The following is a 22478-nucleotide window of genomic DNA, read 5'->3' as shown; positions in this document are numbered from 1 at the left end:
TCTATTCAAACCTGTCTTGAGATAATTTAAAAGGTAAGGTACGTTGGTTTTAATAAGATCAATATATGTGTAGTGCTTTCTACTTTTCACAGGTATGTAGTTTTATAACCAGGCACTTTTTAGTTTACTTGAGTAGTATTTCACTGAATGACTTTCACCTAAGAAGCATTTTGGTGTGGTATCTGAGCTTTTACTTAAGAATGAAAATCGAGTACTTTGTTATTAGCAAAAACTAAGATACTTCCAAGACTTAATACTTCCTATTTTCAAATACCTCAAGTACTGTACCATTTTCAGATAAAACGTTTAAAATAGTAATAAATGCACACCCAGCTAAGTTTTATATATCTTGACGTTGTATATAGGTACCCTAAATCACCAACAGACATCTTTAAATCACAGTAGATTTATAGATGTGCCAACGACTATTTGTGTTATCATGCTGGGAAAGCAAATTAAAATCTCCGATCACCGCAAAGGCTTGTAGGGTTTTAAAATCATTAATCGCTAAGCACGCAGAACACAAGCTTTTGAATTTTGATGCGTATTTTTACATTTAATCTAAAAGGACCTTACTACTAAACTTGAGTCAGCAATACTAGATTTTCTGAGTTCACGTCGCATTCAGCTCGAACCGGGACGAAATTTCTCACAACTGCAACGCAGGGGAAACCGACTGACAACAATATATATACATATATTATCTCGGATCTCAGTCAGCTTCTGACATGAACCAATACGATTGAATTCCCATTTCTTTTCCAAATTATCGCTCTTCATTGTAATAATAAAAATATTTTAAATAATTATTGTTGAATTTAGTAATTAGACTCCCATTTCACTTCGAGAATGGTATGACCCATGAGCAAACGTCCCAGTCTGGATCCTCTCAACCAGAAAACGTGGATGAATATTGTATTACTCCAAAGATGTTGATTAACAAAAAATATCCGTATTACTCTTGATTTTGTCAAGATTGTTAAATCAAAACAGAAGTGGGTAAGTTATCGGTTATTTCTTAGTCGTAAAGACGTTCAAGTATGGAGCTCATGAAAAAGAAAAATACAGACGTGCCATTTGGATAACTTGTATTATTGCATATTTCAATGAACCGATGTTATGATTAAATAAATTAACAGATGTTGGATTAATATTATAATATTAATTCTTAATAATAAGAAAGGTGGCATTGCTCCTTTGTTTTTCCTGTTCGTTTCGATGATGATATTTCCATGTATATTCTTTTTTAAAACTTAAGGTTGCCAAGCAAAAAACTTCGCAGCCTGCTTTGCCGGATGCCGTTTTTTATGTAAACTTATAATGTATAAATAACTAATTATAATAATTAAGTGGTATAGCTGAGTTCGTGGCAGCAGAACTGCAGATAAGCACTTTTTTGCAGTTGATCATGATTAATTGATTAATGCCATTACATTAGGATTAGAGTTTACGAGTTTCACGAATTAAATAAAGTATTTAGTAATTCCGATAATTGCAACTGCATAGTATTTTGTAGACAGTTCAAATCACACACGAAGAATTGCATACGAAATAATTAAATTGTTATGGAGCATAAAGCAACACAGCATAGAATGAAATAAAAGCCTAGTAACTTTGTAATGATGCGATAGTTTAGTTACTGGTTCCCTGTTCCTCGTCTTCAAATTTCTTTTATCGTAGATGGAGGGATGAACTTTTAGATACTTTTTAATCCTCGCAAGCAATTGATGTTGCTAACACCGGCAACATCAAGCATTCAGTTGCACGACCAATAGTGAAATTATTAGACGCAACAAAAGTAACACATGGGCAGAACGGGAAAAGGTACATACAGTAGGATGTAGATATGAGAATGCATATGATCTACGTGTTGCAGAGTATTACAGAGCGTGGAGGGCACGTATAATGTGCGAATGAGTGCAGTGCTGCCATTATGTTCATTCAAGGTTTTCTTTCAGGTTAAAAAAATCTTTATGGAACTAACTATAAGTATTTATTTTTTACTAAAAATCTGATTCAGGTTGGCCCACGGGCAATAAACAGGTGAAGTTTACTCTATAGCCTCTGATACGATTGTTATGCATGACATTTGTAAATTGTAGCCATTAAGAATTCTTGGTGGTTTCTTGGAATTCAGCAATTCAGCAGGAGACACTGGGAGGAATGTAGAGCATCCATTGACCTTAGAGCTATTTGCCTCTTAGTGGGTAATCCAACCCCTCTTAGGAGCATGACAATGGTTGGTATGCATTGACATACATCACTTAGGTGTTGTGGATGGGCATTGTTTGGGGCTTATGTACAGGTGGCAGGAATCTCCTGTGATTTACCCACCCAAATATGTCTGGGAATATAGACAGTCGGTTTTCACATGCGTGACTATTTTTATGTGTGAATTTTGTACGGGTACCAAGACTCCTCCCCAGGGACTCATGGGAACCAGTATTCTATTCATTGAATGTTTGGCCTGTAATTGCTATGCTAATTTTCGCTTGTTGAGAAGTGTACCAAACTGATGGGCTTTCACCTTCATCTTTCTTTGTGTGTATCGACACCACAGAGGTGCAAAGATGTACAAATTGTTTTTAGTTATGGCTCCAGTCACATTCCGACGAGCAAAACTGTTTAATTTGCCATTTTCATTTACGTCTTTACCAATGATGGTTCTATTTCATTGCTCAACATTCTTTCTTTTGTGTGCATTGTCATTTCACAAATTTCACATTATATTACAGGCAGGATTGATTTATCCTCAATAGAAAGGACTTGGATTCATGCTCTGCTAACATTCAGATTTTTTGAAGTTTTGAACGTGTTAAATACTCCATAGCTACAAGTGACAGTCCTGAATATCTGAAATATAAATGTATTGCTTTTTGCAGGGCAGTGTGTGGATCAGCAGGTTAGGACGCTGTACCTGAGCATTATACATGAGCATTATACATTATTCACAAGGCAAAACAACTAAATATAAATATACAAACTTTAAAGTTCTGTGTATACAATGCGTACCATGCCTGGATGTGGGAAATAGCGAGGTCCCGTGTGATAAAATGACAGTTCTGGGGGGGGACAGGAAGGCGCTTGGTTTGGGAGGGGGTAGTGAAGGTCCCGGATTTGGGGAAAAAGATGGTTCTCAATCTGTTAGTCCAGGATCTGATTGCCCTGAACTGCTTTCCGGACAGCAGCGGGTCAAAGAGATGATGTCTTGGGTGAGTTGTGTCTCTGATGATGCTGCAAACCTTCCTCTTTAGTCAGACGCTCTGCAGCTGGCAGACGAGAGATTCAAGCCATATTAGAGGATAAGTTTAGTGGTATTGCGGTAGTTGATCAGTGGGCCTGAGAAACGACGGCGATTGTTGGGCTTTTCCCACCAGGTGAGTGGTGTTAGGAAACCAGGTGAGATCCTTTCTTATGTAGACTCCCAGGAACTTGATGCTCTTCACACATTCATTCAGTTCATTCATCTTTGTTCTCCTGAAGTCTACAATGATTTCCTGTGTCTGGTTGGCGTTTATAGTCAAGTCACAGTTCCACTCACGCAGGTGTGTGACTTCCATCCTGTAGGCCACCTCATCATCATCAGATGTTGTGTCATCAGAAAACTTCACAATGGCTTTTGATGGGTGTGTGGGGGTATAGTCGTGAGTGGGAAGGGTAAAGGGCATTGGGCTCAGCATAGCCCTGTGGGGAACCTGTGTTTGTGGATTAGAGTGGATGACGTGTGCATTCCAATCCTGAGACTCTGTGGTCTGTTTGTGGGAAAATCCACCACCCAGGAGCAGAGAGAAGTGTCCAGGTCTAAGATGCTCAGTTTGTTGACCAAAAGATAACGGTGTTAAAGGCAGAACTAGGTTGTCGCATGTGTCTTTGGTTGTTCCAAGTGGGATAAAGCTGTGTGAAGTGCATTCAAGAATAAAAAGTGTCTGATGTTGAAAATTGTTAGTAGTTTGTGTTTAAATAAATAGATCAGATGGGGAAAAGTGACAAACGCCAGCTCAGGGTTCCCCAGTTCTGCTGCTGGAGGGCCAGACTCCAACACAGTTCCCCTGCTCAGATCTTATTCAGCTAATTTTTTAAGTGTGTTTGAACAGTGAAACCTGCAAATTGTGTTGGATTCTGGCCCTCCAGGACTGGAATTGGGGAACCCAGGTCTAGTTTTTCCTATAAATAATTCAGTTAGCAGTAATTTCAAGGTCCATGGGAAAAATATTTTTTTCTAAGAAAATCTGTTAGTAATTTGTGCTCCCTGCCAAAATTTGCAACTGCAGAATTATAATTGGATAATTCGCTTTATTCTGATCCTACCTGATGGCAGATGCAAAGCATGCTGGGTATCACAGTCCTCCCTGCCTCACTTCTGTATCACTCTTATATTGCTAAAAGGATTCCTGCTTGAATTGCAGCTCTTAGCTAGCTTTTAGCTTCCCACCATTGCTGTTTCATTCCACTATCTATTCTCTTCAACTCTAAGTGATACTTTGCCTCTTCATTCTCCTTCCATCCTATAACCCATCTGCAGTAGTAATTTAGCTAAATGTCTTTTACCAAGATGACATCATTTTTCTTGGCTCCCGCATTGATGTAATTGGCCATCATATGACTTATTTTTATGCAGCCATCTAGACTAAACAGGAACAGCCAACACCAGACTGTCTTCTGGCTGTGATCTACTGTTATTTTCACAGATCAAAAAGGGGAGATATTAAGGACATTATCTATGTGTTACACTAATGAGAATGAAATGATGAGGATATATTTAGTAACATAATTTACTCTTACACTAAACATCTTTCATATCAATTACAATTACTTTGTGCTTTAGGTTTTTATTGTAATTTTGCATGGCCTCATTTTTCTTTCTATGCTTTATCTTGTTTTGATGAATTTACTGAATGTAGACGATGTAGTGAGGCAATGATGGTTAACAGGAATTTTCTATAGGTTTTTTTCACAGATTTTTTTTTTTTAACAAATGATCTCACTGCTGCCGTTTGATGTGTGTGTATGTGGATCTGTGTGACCAAACGATTTTTGGCTGCTTACCAGACTCTGAAATCAGACCTACTCCTTAAAGCAGTTCGCTTTGAACCCGCCTATCAGCCTTTTCTTGGAATGTTAAATGCTGACCCAGTGAAAGGCCTTGTGTCATGTACTTCTTACTAAGATGTTTGGCCCTCTTTGGTGGATCTGATAGGAGAGATTCTTGAAGGGGATATGCAATTCCAAGTGTGGGGGTGGGGTATAGATTGGAGACAGTGTAGAGGCTGATCGACTCATTGCCAGAGACTCACTGCCTGAACTTCTTTTCATTTTGGTTCATTGAGGGGTTTCTATCATATCTTTGTTTCGTGGTCAAGGCTTACATGTCCATACTCCTGGAAGAGGGTAGAGGAAGTGTCTTCTAAATACCCAGTTCTAAATTAGGAATAATTTGGGGCAATTACGAGTTAGGCGGAGACAAAAATGTAAAACATTGTTCTCCTGGGATTTGCCCATGACCTACTGAGGTCATTATGCTTCATTTCAGCCCTGAATAAGCTGTTGAGTAAATGAAACTCATGACTTTGCCTAAATGACACATGCATTTGTATCTAATATTACATTATCCAACATCTTAATCAAGGTGAATTAAATAATAACAGCTAGTATGGGAAACTGCAGTGGCTCAGCAGGTTAGGACACTATGCCTATGAGGGAAGGGCGTGGGTTCAGGTCTCCTGCTTGGCTGAATGAATTTACTGTTGAGCCCTAGAGTAAGGTGTTTAACCCCAGCAGCTCCAGGGACCCTGTTTTCTGAAAAATGAATGTTGCTTTAAAAGCATCTGATAAATACATATCATGTTAAGGAGCACAGCTGAGTATTCTGGGAAAAGAGCTAAATAACAACTGGGGATGGATGAGTGAGGCTCTGTGGGTTAGGTGATGACAGGAATGAGGAGGCAACATGTCGCTTAGGGTTTAAGAGAATGGTGGAAGGGAGCATAGCAGCGGGGAAAGCTAAAAGCTAGCTGGGAGTTACAATTTAACCGGGAATCCTTTGGGTAATGAGTCGGACAGAAGTGAGGTGGGGGAGGACTGTAATACCCAACATGCTTTGCATCTTTTGCCAGTTAGGAAAAAACATGACAAATTGTCTAGTTTACATTTTGTATTTGCAACTTGTGGCAATCAGATTATTGCAGGGAGCACAGATTCCTAACACATTTTATTTTCATATATTTTCAATATTTTCCATGAACCTTGAAATTACTGCTACCTGAATTATTTATAGGCTAAGCTGTACTATACTAACTTGAGCTGGATGCTGATAAAATCACTAGCTTAGTTTTAAGCTTTTATCAAAAGAAATGTACAATTGATGAAGCAATGTCATACAGTCCCCAGAGCAGGTGGGGGTTAGGGGCCTTGGTCCCTCTGAACCCGCTCAGTCACACACTGCTAAATTAATGTAATATTGATCAGATTTCGGACTGAAGATTTTTACTGATTTCTCGTGCATCCCCCCCCCCCCCATTCAGGTTTACTGTCTATACAAAGGCTTCATCTGTCCACGTGGCCTTCACAAGCAAGATCAGGACTGTCCTGATCAGAAGGTCCATGGGGCAGACTGGGCCAGGGGGTGTCTGTCCCCACTGTGTTTTTGCTGCTTTCTGAGTTAGTGTTGACTCGGTGCAGAAAGGATCTCCGCTCTTTTGTGTTGGGCCACTGCACATGAGCTGCCTGGCTGAATGGGGGAGCCGCTCGGATGGTGCCTGAAACAACATTATGTGGTTTCTCATGATCATGCTTACATCCTCACCCCTGTCACCCAGGAACAGGGCTGAGGCAAAACTGTAGCCTGCTATAGAAAATTAGAATGAAGCAGGAACTGTGGGGCTTGAAGCTTTTGCGCATTTTATCTCATCATAAATCCCTTGGTTTATACAGCCTCATTTTGTATGGCCTATGTGTTAGGCGCCCTCTTCTGGTGGACTAATTGTATTATTGTTTAAGAGGCAGTTACTATTGCTAGTATAGAACCAATATTTCTATGACTGAAGATAATATCATTATTATGTTTTGTTTATTGTAAACCATACAGGTAGTGACATGTCCAGTTTAGTTACTGGAAGGGACAAAGGCAACTGGCTGGTTTTCTGTTGTGTTGTGGTGTTTAACACCTACGTTTACTAGAGGGTTAGCTGGAGTGACCCAGGAGGCACTGTGAACTGGAGACCCCCCACGCGGGTCACCCTGCTGCCTCAGAGGACCCTCTGTGGCTTCATGAATTCCTGGTAAATGTGAGCCCTGGGGTTTATGGAGACACCCCACCAGCATTTGACCCATTCTGGGGCTCCCTGCTCTACCAGCTCCATGGCCTGGAGCAGGGCCTTACATCCCATTTGCTGCTCTACGGAGAGTATTCAGCCGGGGCTTTAGGGGAAGGGTTGGTTGATTCCCAAAAATAAATGGTCACTGACTTTTGCTTGCTCTGATCACATCTGGGGGAAAAAAAGAAACTTATTAAATATGGCTCACCGATCAATCCAAACCGGTCCACTTATGTCAGCAAGTAAAAAATCTTTCCACAACAACAGAGACAAGCATTAGATTAATATCTGACTGAAAATATGTTCGGGTCATCAAATAAAAGAAAGGTACACAGTCTTAAAATACTTGATGAGATTACCTGATCGTGGCTGTGACTAACAATGAAGAATCACCATTGATGCTTGGCGAAAGGGAGTTTTAAATCATTGAAAAGAGATCAACATTTGACTCCTTTGAAGCATCCCAGCTGTATGGTATATAATTCTTAATCATAGTCTACCAATAGTTGATGCTCATAAACGAAAGGCTAGATTTGCTCAGTAGATATCCTCAGTGAACAGGAATACAGTGTACCCTACCAATGTAAAACTAAAGCGGAAAACCAGACAATTTTGTTACGCTACACAATGTATACGTCGTAGATCAAGCGCAGCAAAGTAAGACCGACAGGCTCGTGAAGTGACGTGCTGTTGGCAGCCGCGCCCTCAAAACTTCAAAATAGAGGACAACAATACTTGGAATAAATTAGGTTGTTTAAATATAACGCTGGTCTCACGTCACCAATTGAACATTGCTAAGCAACTTTGCAGCTTTCTAAAGGCGTATGCAGGTGAGGCAACTGAACTGTACGTGCCCTGCATCTGAAATTAAGTGTTAGATATATAACATAAATAATGTTGATTATAACACATCTTACCACAAATAAAACATTTAAAAACCTACTTTTCCCATGACATATGCAATACAAATTTTTAAGTTTAGGTCTAAAATAATGGATGAAGATCAATAATAAACTTTAAAATAATTAATTTAAAAAACACATTTTTTACGATTTAGCTATTGTTTTTAGCTTCGTCACAGTTTTTCGTTTTCGTAATTTATATTCCCATCAGTCATCTTTGTTTGTTTTTTTAATCTGGAAAGAAATTCTGAATTAAAATGGGAAGTCTATTGTATCGTCCCGCCACCTTGAAGGAGTCACCGCAGCCTCGCCTGTCCCCCTCCCTGGGTAAACGCAGTCGCTCCTCCCTGCACTGGGCGCCAGTCCACAGTACGCTTCGGTCGGGGGAAGGAGCAGGTTTTTGGGGTGCCGTGTAATAATACCGAAGCAACACAGTTACATGTAAGTGAGTTTATTTAAAATGTTTCCCTTTGATTTATTAGTATTTGAAGCAACGAATAATAGTAAGCTAAATATTTATTTTTAATTACTTTTCCGCGATTCAAACCATGAATAATGGGAAAGATTTCTAAATTATGTTTCCGCGGTACTTTTAAGTCTATTAATCGTTCTTAACATTTTAATAAAATATTAACGCACTAAAAAGCCCAAGACGCTGAAACTGCAGAGGACAATTAGATGAATCAAGCGAAGCATTTTGGCATTCAACTGCTTCAATCCCCGACGAGAATGGTGGTATTTTGTGGGGGGTATCAGAGTCCCGGGCACCCTACTGTGTTCGGGCTATGATTGAAGGTTCTTGCAGGGTTGCTTTACCTAGATCTGGTTAATCAGCCACCCATTATTATTATTATTATGGAGAAAACAGTCTCCTAATCGACTTTCAAGTCTTATTTGATTAGTATTGCACATTCAGTCAAGTGTTTAAAGTCAGCACAGTGAAATTCATTGTATGGTAAGCACTTACGAGTGTTTGCCGTAATCAGAAGAGACTCGGTAAACAGAAACCTGAGTAACTATTACAGCTATAATCATATATGGGCTATGTTTAAGTTTTGGTGCAATTAAAGTTGCCCTGGCAAACACACCCAAAACTAAGTATTGCATCACAATTTCGCTTTCTGCCGTACTAGTGGACCGGTTCACGGGCAAAGATTACTTTTATGGACCTTCCCAGGTGGGGCTGAAAGCATAGTGAGTGTACTCTGATAAATAGGAAACGTTGCAGACCGCGGGGATAGCCTGTAGGGATTGCTTTGTGTCAGAATGCCTCACCGCTGTGTGCATGTGATTATGACGACGGTGATGATGATTGTGTTTGTCTGGATGATGGTATAAAATTGGTGTTATGAATAACTGCTGGGTCATATCCTTCGGGATGAGGAATAAGGTTTCAGTTAAACCCACTTTAATTATACAGGTGGTTAAATGTGATTGATTCAGGAAGCTCACACTCCCCATGATAGAGTTGTTTGCAGTTTGAGCCTGGATTTGTTAATATGTGACTAATTGGTCACCAACCAGCTTGTGTGGAAATGTAGGTTTGATACATAAAAATTGTATTATATTTATTTCAGTTGTATCAGATATTGCGTTACATTGTGTTTATTGCAATAGATTCCAAGCAGGAAACAAATTATACTAGGAGTATTTGTTTCTCCCATTTCCATAATGTCTGTGAATGAGGTGTTGGACCTGCACAGACTGCATTAGCAAAGAATGAAAAGTATTCTAACCTGAGCAAACGAATGGCTCCTTCAAAATGGAAACAAAAAATATTCTTGCTTCATGTCTCAGTGATATTGCAGTAATTTGGTTTGCCTTACAGTTGTTGGGAGTTTAGTTCACCAGGAACTCAACTGGGTTTAACAATTTCTCTGTATAGGACTTTAATTCGCAATTGTTGTTTTGAGTTTGCTTTATGTTTTTCTCCGGTTCTCCGCAGTGGTTTTTGCTTGGCCACATATGAATATATCCATCAGGAAGAGTGCATTTGTCACTGAGGTTAAATTTAATGTTACATGTCCTTATTGTACTTTTCCCACTTCCAGTTATTTCCGTTGATGCAGCTGATACTGAATATCACAATAGAGTTACTTCTGCTGGATTATTGTTGTTAACAGTTTCATTAATCATTTTAGTCCAACTATGAGCTATGGACCGAACTTTTCTGATGTGCTCCTATTTCTTCAGTATTGAGACAGCTAAGGTGAATATAGTAGGCTGGGCATGGTGTATCACCCAGCGGGTTAGGACACTGGCTTTGATTGAAAGGTCACTGATTCTAATCCTAGGGTTGGCAGAGCAATGTAACCATTGAGCCCTTGAGCAAGGCCCTTAACCCCAATTGTTCCAGTGACTGTCTGACCCTACTTTCTCAGTTATATGTTGCATTGGATGAAAGTATGTGATAAATGAGTAAACAGGCTGCAGTGGAGAGTGGGGCTAATGTGAGTGAATAGACTGGTTGTCTCAGAGCAGGGAGGGGTTGGGTGACTTGGTGAGGCAGACTGGGCTATGTGAGCTATTGTTGACATGTTTTGCTCCTTGTTTTTGGTGAGCGACAGAGCTTGCTTGTTCTGCATCAGTAGGCCTCAGCCAATGCCCCCGTTTCAGCCATTCTGGATGTAAACTTTAATGCCTAAGCTTCGCAAGGGTGACCGCAAAGTAAGGGGAATGCATCAGATGAGTGATAACTGCTTCTGTTCATAGGTTATCCTGACGGATGATCGCCCCCCCATCCTCCCATATGAGCACAACTGTTGCAGACTTGTGGAATAACTCCTTAATCGCTGACATGGGCAGCAGAGAAGAATTCAGCGATGCAGACAGCGGGATTATTCTGCATTCCAGTAAGGCCTAGATTCCTGTCCAAATAATCACCAGTGAAATTTATGTGCACACACAAGTACAACTGGTTAAGGATTTTACTCTTACCCCGATCTCTATGCTATTTGGAGTTAGGCTAATACCGCACATGTTTTGTTGTTCTTAACACCAAAACAACTATTACAAATGTCACCTGATCCTTTCTTGCCAGTGTTGGTAGGCTTAAGTGTAATGTCATTCTCTCCTGACAGCTTGTCATTGTCACGGTTGACCCAGACAACCAGGGCTTTTTTCATTTACCTGTCTAACAACCAGCCCCTTTGTCCCCAGACACACCTCTAATGGCCGAAATGATGCTACAGGTTACTTCAGAAATATTTAGTACACTGGCAATTTGCCTGCAGGTATAACTAGTTCCGGAGTTGAACCCAAGTGTTTTTATTCCGCGACATTTCTGGTTACGGGACACCTCCCCTCCCGGCTGCCTCTCGGTGACGTTTAGCATATCGCTCCTGGCCAGGGGGCTTGAGTTTCATGATGACAGCACTGGCAGGAGTTCACAAACATTTGAACTTTCTTGTCACATAGATATGCATGTCCACCAAAAGAGATGAATGACTGGCCTTGCCAATGGTGAAAAAAATAAAATGGGCAACATTTCTGGTTCAGAACACTTTTATGCATGGCCCTTTCCCAGTCTCTCATGACCCTGCTTTAACATCATTAGTGGGTCACATTTAGGAGCCTGGAGGTAATCCCTGGTATTGAGGATGACACAAGACTCCACAGATGGCTCCATATGCCTAAAATGATGTCTAAAACCCGCCCTAGGCTGTCCCAAAAGAGCATGTTGTATATGACACACCTTTACCTATCTAGAGCCATTTCTTGTCTTGCTCCCTAGTCCCTGATAGCCCGACACCCCCCATGAAGGATGTGACCACACACACACGGGCCGTGAAGCTGAAGCAGCAGTCCCTGCAGGACCGCTTGGAGCTGTGTCTGCTTGAGTTGAAGAAGCTGTGCATCCGAGAGGCGGTAAGATCTTCCTATAGCCACGTCATAGCCGGTCAGGGGTTCAACCTGTACTGATCTTAATGGATATTCTTGGGTGTCATAGCAACAATGGTTGAACGTTGAGTGAGATATCAGGTTGCCCAACTAGATCTCTTAGTGGTTGCTTCCTGCTCCCCGGATCTCATCCTGGCGTGTCAGAGCTGGGCTGCGATTACGTTGCATCCACCGGATTCCGGTCCTGTGTCTTAATGATTAAGGGTTAAACCTCAGTTAAACCTCAGCTATACTGTAGAGGGCTTATGTCATGGAGTAGAAGGTGGGAAAGGAACCAAGGTTGAGACACAATCATTGCTCAATAGAAACTGCTGTGACAGAGAGTCCTGCCCTGACATGTTACTCACAGGTTGCTGAGCTGCTGAGTCCCAGAGATACTTTTGGTATCGCTTTTTGCCTTTTGTACAAGTACAGGTACATTTTAAATGGGTTCTTTCCCATTTTCTCTCCTTTTTTAAGGCATACACACAAACAGAGGTCAGAGTGAAATTTTGGGGTCAGCACAGGGTCAGCCATTCATCCAGCACCCCTGAAGCATTTTTTTTTTTGTCGGGGGGGGGGGGGGGGGTTGTTTAAGGGCCTTGCTCAAGGGTCCAACAGACCTGTGGCTGTTTTGCCAAAACTGGGATTCAAACTGGTGGCACAAAGGCCTAATCTTTGTTAAACAAGGAGCAAAACATATAAACAATAGCTCACATTGTTTGTAAAGATTAACTTGTTTATGAGTCTTGGCTGTTATGAACTATGGTAGCTTGTCCATTATTGGTTAAATTGTGGTGTGCCTAAGACTCCTTTTGCTAAGTGGTTCCTGCTGAAGATTAATGAAAATATTGATTTGTTTAAATTGGTAATTATGTACTCTGGTTAAAAAATTACTAGACAGTTACATAAATATGCTGCTTTCTCTTGTCATGAAATGATGTGTTGTGTAAACGTCAAGTGTCCCAAGCACGTACAACTCTAATTAATCTTGTTTGGTCTTGCTCCCTGCGCAGGAGTTGACTGGAGAGCTGTCCTCAGACTACCCACTGTTGCCAGGAGAGAAACCTCCTCACATTCGCAGAAGGATCGGAGCCGCTTTCAAGTTGGACGAGGAGAGCTTGCGGAAAGATGGAGAGGTATGGTATCGGGGAGACGGATGGAGATGGAGAAGTGCCCTCCCATGTTGCCCTAGCTAGTCTCTGGAGATAAAACCAGTTAAGTTCAGGTCCTGGGAGGAGCTATGCTGTTGTTTCCTGGGGGGTGTTTGGTCTCAGTGAGGTACTTGGATTTTCACTGAGTATTATAGAGCACTATAGTCAAATATTGTAAGATATAGTAGAAATATATTAAATATATAGCAAAATATTATAAATATATAGTAAAATATTGTAATAGACCCAATAAAGACTAAGATGAACAGATAAAGTTAACAGTGGGCAGAATTATGCACACTGCAAAGCCTGGTGGGAAGGATATGTCAGAGCCAGGCATGCTGGGGAGCGACACAGACAGACAGGCATGCTGGGGAGCCACATAGACAGGCAGGCATGCTGGGGAGCCACATAGACAGGCAGGCATGCTGGGGAGCCACACAGACAGGCAGGCATGCTGGGGAGCCACATAGACAGGCAGGCATGCTGGGGAGCGACACAGACATGCAGGCATGCTGGGGAGCCACACAGACATGCAGGCATGCTGGGGAGCCACACAGACATGCAGGCATGCTGGGGAGCCACACAGACAGGCAGGCATGCTGGGGAGCCACACAGACAGGCAGGCATGCTGGGGAGCCACACAGACAGGCAGGCATGCTGGGAAGGATATCCCATAACTACTCAACAAGCCCCCACAAATATGTTACCATATCCTGTACAAAGATTCTTTGGATAGAGTCATCAGCATAGCAACATGAGAAAATTATAACAACTTTTTTTATGGGAAGAAAATGTGTATTGTTGAGGTTAGGGTTTTTTTTTTAAGTAATAGTCCAGGCAATAGAAATCAGAGAGGTTGGGCCAAGGAGGAATCAGATTTAGAAAGGGGGAGTTGAGCAGAGTGCAGCTGGTGCTTGTCTTGTAATAATGAATCAGCCCTGGGTCTGGCCTGCCGGAATGGGACCAGCATCATACCCCTACCCCCCTCCCCCCGCAGGACTCAGAGCTGCACGCCGTGGAGGCCGACCTGGCCCTGCAGACGCAGATCTATGAGGCGGCCCGCCGGCTGTCCCGGGAGCAGCACCTGAGCAGACAGGTGCGGAGGAGCCGCATACAGCACTGCAAGCTGCAGGAGAGGAAGATGAAGGAGCTGCAGGAGGCACTGTTTCAGCTGCGCCTCAAGATGGGCCGCAATTCGCCCCGGCCCCGCTCCGCTCCTGGGCAGAAAGGTGACCACCCTGCCCCCATTAAGCCAGCCGTAGCAGCGGTGCTTACCCCCACTCAAAGCACACATTTGTGTGGGGGTCCCTTGTTGGCCACAAACTCACTACACGGTTAAATAAACGTTCCTTATTTAGGAGATGCTGAAGCAGTGTGCTTTGCTAAGCAGTTAGCTGGCTACCATCTTCTGATTCTATTTGATTGCTGTTTATTTAAATTAAAATACCTGGGGGGGGGGGGCTTTTTGAGTGGGGCCCCAGAAGCAGCTAACCCATCCCTGACTGACTGGCTGGTCGTGGGGCTGAATGATGAATGAAGCGCGTGACCGTTGGCAGCATATGTTGGGCGTATGGACGTGCATGGCTGCTAACTCTGGATTCGCTCTGTGTTTGCAGAACTGGCCACCATTTCAGATGACAGCTCGTTATCAGATGCTGGGGTGCTGGATGAAGGTGAGGGTAGCCCCCCCCCCCCCCTGCCTGTCTCCCTCCCTCCGATCTTCGCGTGTGTACAGTGTTGCACATTTACCCAAAAGCCCCCTCAGCAGCAGATGACAGACAATGAAAACTCGGTGCCAAGTGGCTGATGTCATTGTTTTCTCCAGATGAGGGAGCCACAGATTCTTCCCACCAGACCATGGAGCTCCACCCACCCTCACAGCTCTCGCGCCCCCAACCCCCGCAGACCCTGGAGGGACTGAAACCGGGCTGCCATGTGGCCCCTGCCTACGAGCGCTCTCCTATTCAGAACTCCCCCTGGAAGGAGTCTAGCCTGGACCAGCCCTACCAGAAGCCCAAAAGGTCTCACAGGCCTAGCAGTAGCCAGTCATGGTAAACAAATCCATCCATCCATCCATCTTTCAAACGCCCATCATGGCCAGGGTCATGGGATGGTAAATAAACAAAATCCCAATTCACGTCTCTGAGCAGATGTGTTATTGTAGCAAAGTACCTACTGAATATAACAATATAAATAGTTATATATAGTTGGTTGCCATGTTTCTATTAGCTGCTGAAAACAGTAGTATGTTTTTAGTATGAAATACGGCATTATCGAAGCAGGGAGATTAATCCCTTTAAGTTCTTTATTATGAGCTAATTCCTCATGAACAGCAGCTTGCAGATGGTGAGAGGGAGTAGTCTGTTTCACCGGGCCATTTTTCTTTTTTGTGGTTTCGGTAAGAGCACTTCATGCATAACTAGATGCAGTTTCTATAGTTTTGTCCTGACAGGACCCATTGTATGTGCTCCTTGTTTACATTTTGCATTACCCCTGGGTAACATGACTGTTCCATCAATAATATCTCTCTCTCTCTCTCTCTCTCTCTCTCTCTCTCTCTCTATAGTAGTTCAGCTGTCAGCGCTGTTTCGAACCCAGTGGAGCCCAGGTTGGGAGATGCCCCCCTCCCACACCAGTTTACCCCAGTCAAGACCTTGCCAGTGCCTCAGATCCAGGTCACTAGTGCCCCCTCCACACCAGATTTGCACCTGCGTCGCCACCACTCCCTCAGGTCAGTCTTGCCTGCAAGGTCAGAACTTCACGGCTTTATTACTGGGGGTATAAATAGGGATTATTTTTTCTGGGGCCCCAATGAAATAGGCAGAAGCTCCAAACCTCAGGGGCTCCACGCAAATGCACGTTTTGAGTGGTGGCATTACTAATTCTTATTATTACAAGGCTGGAAATGTTCACATTTAGTTGACATAGGATGTGGTTGACATAGGATAGTTTCATACAAACTCATCAGCGTGGTTTTGGTGTGGTGGGTCCTGGGCTGTGGGTAGGGTCACCCGCCTCAGCACGTCTTTTACTGCTTGATAGCGAGTGAAAACAAAATCCTGTGGCTACTAAGGCATAGAGAGGAGGGCAATTGTGCTTGTTCACCTCTTCCTTACCCCACATACAGTGAGGTCAATTGACTTATGGGAAATGGCTAAAAAATGAGGAAAATGGCACAAAAATATTATACAGGAGTTGTGTAGCTCAGCAGGTTAGGACGCTGTACCTGTGATTGGAAGGTTGCCAGTTCGAATCCCATGGTCAGTAGACTGATTTCAGCATTGGGCTTCTGATCAAGTCCTCTAACTTGCTTCCTGGAAAAAAATGTACGTCGTTTTGGATAAAAGTCTTTGCTAAACAAACAGATTCTACAAAATGATATGAGGAATGAGTATCAGCCAGTACTGTTTCATTTACGTTCTGTGCTCCCTACAGAGCTCCCAGTGTCGCGCTGCCCCACGACTTGGATCAAGATCGAAGACGCTCCCCGCTGGCTCACAGGCGGCTCACTGACAGGGGCGACCTAGCCAGGGCAGCGTCTGAGTACCTGGCCTTTAGGGGGACCTCCGGGGGCCCAGTGTACCAGTGCAACTCCGAGGACAGCGGCTCGGAGTGTTCGGCTTCCTCCCACACCGGCTCACCCCGCCGCGAGGCCCAGGCAGAGACCCCACAGCCAAATGGGCATCGCTATGCCCCCCACACCAGCAGCCCACCGCTGGGCTACCCCAGGCCACTGGCTTTCAGTGGGCCCAGCCTCTACAAGAGCCAACACCCCCACTCCACCCCGAGCTTCTACCGGGACTTCGTGGAGGAGAGGACTGGCTACCCAGCCGAGATGGACGTCGCGTATGTGCATGTAGCCCCTCCCCACTTAAGTGGGCGCAGCCGCTATGAATTCTGGCACGAGTATGAGGACCCCTCTCAGCAGTGGGTGCCGCATTCCCGCCCCGTGAACGCCAGACTGGCACGGACGCCCTCGCTTAGGGATTATTCCTCCTACCACTACCACATGAGCCGCCCCCAGGAGGCTGTATCAGACGAGCTACGTTCCTGGCACCAACGGAACCACATGCATGTGCCTCGGCCTCACTCGCTCGACCGGCAGGGCGCGGTCCGTATCAGGACGTATCAGGGCCGGGACTCTCCGCTGACCCCAGTGATGCACCAGCTCCCTGAGCAGGTAAAGAACTTTCATAAACCAGCTTACTGTTCCGCTTGAGCGTACTTCAAGGTCATTAAAGGTAGTTAAATATATCCCAATAAATCTGCTATGAACTGCACAAGAAATAAACAGACATGTTGAGATCTGACACATCCCAGCTATTGTGATATTTATACAGGATGGAGGTTGGGTGGAGCTCAGGCACACCTGAGGACATAGTGTTAGAATGCGTCACAGGGCTTCATGTCCAAACCCACCCATGGCTATGAAGCTGAATCTGCCTAACAACCAACAACACGTACACAACAGATCTGTGGTGGTACTCTTGTGGGGCATCGCAGCAATAGGGCTCGTATATCAGTGTACATGACGTTTTAGGTGTCGCTTTACCTGCGGTCAGATCTTGACATGGGCTACTTCAAGTTAAAAAAAAAGAGGACGTGCTATTGGATTGTTTCTGCTGGAAGATGTTTTTACTTGTTGAGGTGTGAAGCAAGACTGTCTGGTTTCTTTATACCGGCATGTCCTGGCCTGTCACATTGTAATATACCATGCATGTACAGTGTTACAAGTAACATGCCAGGGAAGAACTGTGATTGGCAGAGTGGGAAGGCTGCATTCCGGCTTGGGGTACTGCTAAAAAAGGGCATTACTTTTAAATGTTTATTGGAGGGCAAAAGGCTTTATTATAATTACGATTGTTATATGAAAATGTTGCATGGTTTCACCCAGCAGTACTTGCTTACTGAACTTTGCCATGACAGTGATGAATTAAGCTTTTAAGTGTTAGAAATGAGAGAAGCTGATGCATCATACCCCATAGGAATGACATGGAACTACTATTATTTATTTAGCACATTAGACACTTTTATTCAAAGAAATGAATAATGAATGTTTTTTTGAGAAAGCAGGGTGAGACAGTCCCTGGGGTATTTGGGGCTTTGCTTAAGGGTCCAAGGGTGAAATTACTCTGCCAACCACAGGAATTGAACCGCATACCTTCCGATCACAGCCCCCACCCAATGCTCTCCCTGCCTTGTGGCCCGTGTTTCCAGGGTTAGGCTCCTTAAGTGAGTATCTATTGCATTGTTGTCATGAGTCTGCAGGCAACCTGCAGGCATCTCACAAGGGTGTAGGAGGCCTGCGTTTATGTGCGCATGTCAGGGAAGGCAGTTCCTTGTCAGTCGTGTCCTGACAGCGCCCCATTGGGCCAGGCTTAACCAACTTCATGATCTACAGTTTCAGCTTCTGCCAGTGAAGGGGGGAGTTCCTTGTGGTTCAGGTACATTTTATGGAGTTTCATTACCTTGTTCCTGGAGAACTATAAATGTTTCTGTATTTTGCAATACAGTCCTCAGAGCCATTTTAATTTTACTCTATATGAATCATCGTGCTTCCAGGGTTCTTAAAAAAGAAAAGTAGACAGGACCATTTAGAGCAGAAGAATGCTTAGAAATGCTTTCGATTAATTATGATAAAGCACAGGCACATTGTACACTAAATGGGTGCTTAATGAACCACGTACTTGGAACGTCCGGAATGTGGAAATCCAGGCTGTCAGGTGTAGTGTGTCTCTTCAAAAGAGAGTGAAGAGGCTACAGCCAGAGTAAGTGTGAAAGTGTTAATTCTGCCTTTGGATAAATTGCCAGTATTTTGCCATATTCATTAGAAAATTGCACGGGAGGGGTTGGGAGCTAGTTATGATGATACCACATGACGCAAGTGTCACAGCACTAAAGTTAGAATGTAGGGCTTAAAACAAAATCTCCACCCAGTTAAAAGTAGTAAATCAGTTATGTTCTCCACTATGGATGTGGTCAGCTTAGTTATTTGTCCATTTGGCAAAAAACAAACCAAAAACTAAATGTGATGAATTGGAATGTAAAAACTAGGCTTTGCAGTCTTCACTGGACCTATTATGGTACCAATCAAGTCAAGAAATGGAAACTACATTTTTAATCTTCCTGTTAGAATAGAAATATTTCTTTCTTAATATGCTAGTAAGTTCTGCATAGTATATTTGACCTTCATCTTCTGAATTAAATGACATTTTGTGTTATGTGAATGAGTAATATGATGAACAATACCTGATGCAGTCAGTGAAATGACATGCATTTGTGGAGACGGTGAACTTTTCCCCCTGAAATACTACTCGGTTACATCATGTATATCTATCTGTCACCAAGCTGTCTGTGTTTATGTGTTTATTGCCATTCACCAAAGCTGTTTTAAGCCAGTGGTTTTTTTCCACATCGTCTATTTGATGCTTATCAAGAGGTCTGTTGAGACACATCTGGTATTTGTCGGGAAACTGTGGAGAAATGTATACCAGTGTAATTATATGATGATGCCCATGTTGGTAATGTATACTACTATAATCGCCACATTGTCCTGGATATGTCAATTTATTAGCACAAGGAAAGACAAAGTAGTGACAGAGTGCACTCCTTGTTGCAGAAGTGACTTCTCTTGGTGGCCAGCTCCTGTTCTCTGTCATTATCCTGGCTGTAGACAGGCTGCGTGTAAAGTTACTGAGAGGGATGCACTTCCAGGGCCATTGTCAAAGTGCTGCAGTGTTGAGTAAATTGGCTGGAAAGCTGCTTACTGCAGATCCTTCTCCTCGCCTGGTCCTGTCAGTACAAAACTATAGAAATTACGTGGTGATAGAAGGGAGAAAGATATAAGGAAGAAGGGCACAAGCCAGGGCCAAGGTATCGTGGGAATCTCCCCTTGGCTTCCTGCATGACACACCTGGACAGAACCTGGCATTTCCCAATCCCACCTTTACAAGATAACTTAAGGAAAACCAGACATTGCAGAAAGTCATTCATTGAGTCATCCAACAGCTTTTTCCATTCATCAGCAAGCCCCACCTGGGGCTTAGGGGCTGGTGGTGCGGTTCTATCTTTGAGCAGTGTTCTCATTGTCACTCTGAATAAGTACCTAGAAGTGTAACACATACTGTGTAAAGTTGCCCTAGAACAAGGCATTAGCTAAGCAAGTATTATCATGTAATGCAGTGTCATGAAATGTACTGGCTGTATTGCTCAGTTCACCCCTTAACAGCTGCACATCTGTGAACTTTAAACACCATGTCCCATGAGTTTCTTGCTAAACGGTCTTATCTGCAGAAGCAGTGGATGTAAATATCTGCTCTGTCCCTGGAGGCTTCGCTTTGCCCTCTCTGCCTGCAATCAGGCCCAGGAAAGGGATTCCTGCCTAGATGTTGTGAGGTGCACCTGGATTCTTCAGGAACTCACTTATGCTCCAGGGTTCTGTTAACCTGGGCCACCCAGGTCGGTCAAACACCAAAACCAACACAATGTCCGGCTGCATTACACTGCCCCATTGCTGCACTTGACACCACAGGAAGAGCCTTGTGAGAGCTGTCGCCTGTATATGATTGTCAGGTCTGACAATGAAGCCTTTTCTATCATGCAAGTGTCCCTTTATAGGATCAAGAGTGCTCATCTGTCTCCTCTCTCCTGCAGGTCCCTCAGACAAGAATCATCCATAGACCTTCAGACGGAAGGCCCTTACAGTGGTACATAGAGGAGGACTCCGAAATTATTAGCCAGATGTAGACGAAGGCTTTCTTTTGGTATACACGAGATATTGGACTTTATCTATGTATCTATGGTGCTAATGCATGTGCTGACACTGAAAAAATGGACAGTTTGGGACTGGCTATTTCACCAGTTTTTATATCAATTGCTTCCACGGTCATGTGCCTATAACTTTACTGTAAAAAGAAACTTTCACTGTAAATTATTTGTAGTCATTAGTCTACCTCTACAATATGTTTATAGCCGCTCAGTTATGGAATCGATCTGTAACCATACATTGGGTGTATATGTAATTAGCCATGGAACTGGTTGCAAGCATAGTAAACAAACAATGCCATGAACTGTTTTTATGGGGGAATAGTTGACTGACTTTAGATTAACGCCATTATCTTCCTTCTGCTGGAGAATTTTCAGGACCTACATACATAACAGATTGTGAACTTTCATCACTTAGGGTAGTTACTTTCTTGAATATTGCTGAAATAAAATTAATTTGGTACTATTTTTAATGCATTTCAGTAATTGCTCCCATATTCAAGGTCTTTAGTCTGAAGAAAAAGTTTTCACGTTTAATAAATGAAACGGGTTCTGGGCAGGCCCAGGTAAGTTAAACCACAGTATAATGAATACCAACATAGTAAGATATTAGACCTATGTGCTGAATGCCTGTGTATCAGAAAAAAGCTGCCAGATTAAAAGTAAAACCAATAAAATGTCATGTGAAAAACTTGTGACCTACTTGCTGTACTTAAATAGCCTCAAGTCTTCACCAGTCTTTTTCCACAAGTCACATGACAAAAGAAGTCTTATCACAAAGTGTCTGTGGTGTCAAAGTGATCCTGATTTAGGCTCCTAATTTACAGGTGCTGCGTCTCATTTCAAGTCAAAGTGGTAAGCCAAGATGAATACTAATGAACCTGGCAGGATTATGAACCTTTCAGGGGAATGTCACATTATTCTATAATCCTTCTCAAGACAGAAGAGAAATTTTGTATACCAAAGATTACAGTTTTATAACATACCTTTGAACTCATGCAAATACAGTATTTGAAGAGTAAGGCTTTAATATCATATTGTCCTGTGTTCTGAACTGTATTCAAGTGATAATTTATAGCTGTAATTTATGCATATTCAAAACCTTCTCTTACACCCCCACTAATGCATACCCAAATGTGGTAACCAGGCAAACGCCAGCTACCAGTCTTATATGAACTGTATGTCTGGGCTCTCTACAGACATTCCAGGACAGAACAGGGGCAAGAGAATTATGCATATTTTGTCCCATCTTTGTTTCTTTTTTTGGGGGGGGGGGTGAGGGCTGGGGTGTGTTCCCCTTTAATATCCCTTTCAGTAGATTTAACATTTTGTCATCTGTAAATTTGTGCCTGTAAATATTGAAATTACAATTGTTATAAATTTAACAATAAGGGTAACCAAGACACAAAATGCCAGACCTACTGGCATGATGTTAATGGCACAGAATAAATAATACCAAAAGG

General features: G+C 43.0%; 1 protein-coding gene across 3 annotated transcripts; it reads left to right on the top strand.

Moving 5' to 3' along the window:
- The first annotated feature begins 866 nt into the window (after positions 1-866).
- LOC111856195 (innate immunity activator protein-like) lies at positions 867-21706 on the top strand. Of its 3 annotated transcripts, none has more exons than XM_023835948.2 (10): positions 867-999; positions 10928-11067; positions 11949-12082; positions 13111-13233; positions 14249-14480; positions 14868-14924; positions 15077-15302; positions 15818-15982; positions 16687-17431; positions 20905-21706. In XM_023835948.2, exons 2-10 carry the CDS (start codon positions 10941-10943, stop codon positions 20995-20997), a joined length of 1902 nt encoding a protein of 633 aa, XP_023691716.2. In that variant the 5' UTR covers positions 867-999; positions 10928-10940; the 3' UTR covers positions 20998-21706. The 3 variants fall into 3 exon arrangements, with proteins under 3 accessions (XP_023691716.2, XP_072571723.1, XP_023691715.2); XM_072715622.1 differs by lacking the exon at positions 867-999 and adding an exon at positions 8499-8660; XM_023835947.2 differs by lacking the exon at positions 867-999 and adding an exon at positions 8500-8656.
- The last annotated feature ends 772 nt before the right edge of the window (positions 21707-22478 follow it).

Source organism: Paramormyrops kingsleyae, chromosome 8 (assembly GCF_048594095.1).
Source record: "Paramormyrops kingsleyae isolate MSU_618 chromosome 8, PKINGS_0.4, whole genome shotgun sequence".
In the NCBI taxonomy this organism is placed as follows: Eukaryota; Metazoa; Chordata; class Actinopteri; order Osteoglossiformes; family Mormyridae; genus Paramormyrops; species Paramormyrops kingsleyae.
Note: the sequence above shows the minus strand (reverse complement) of the source record. Positions and strands in the feature narration are given on the sequence as shown.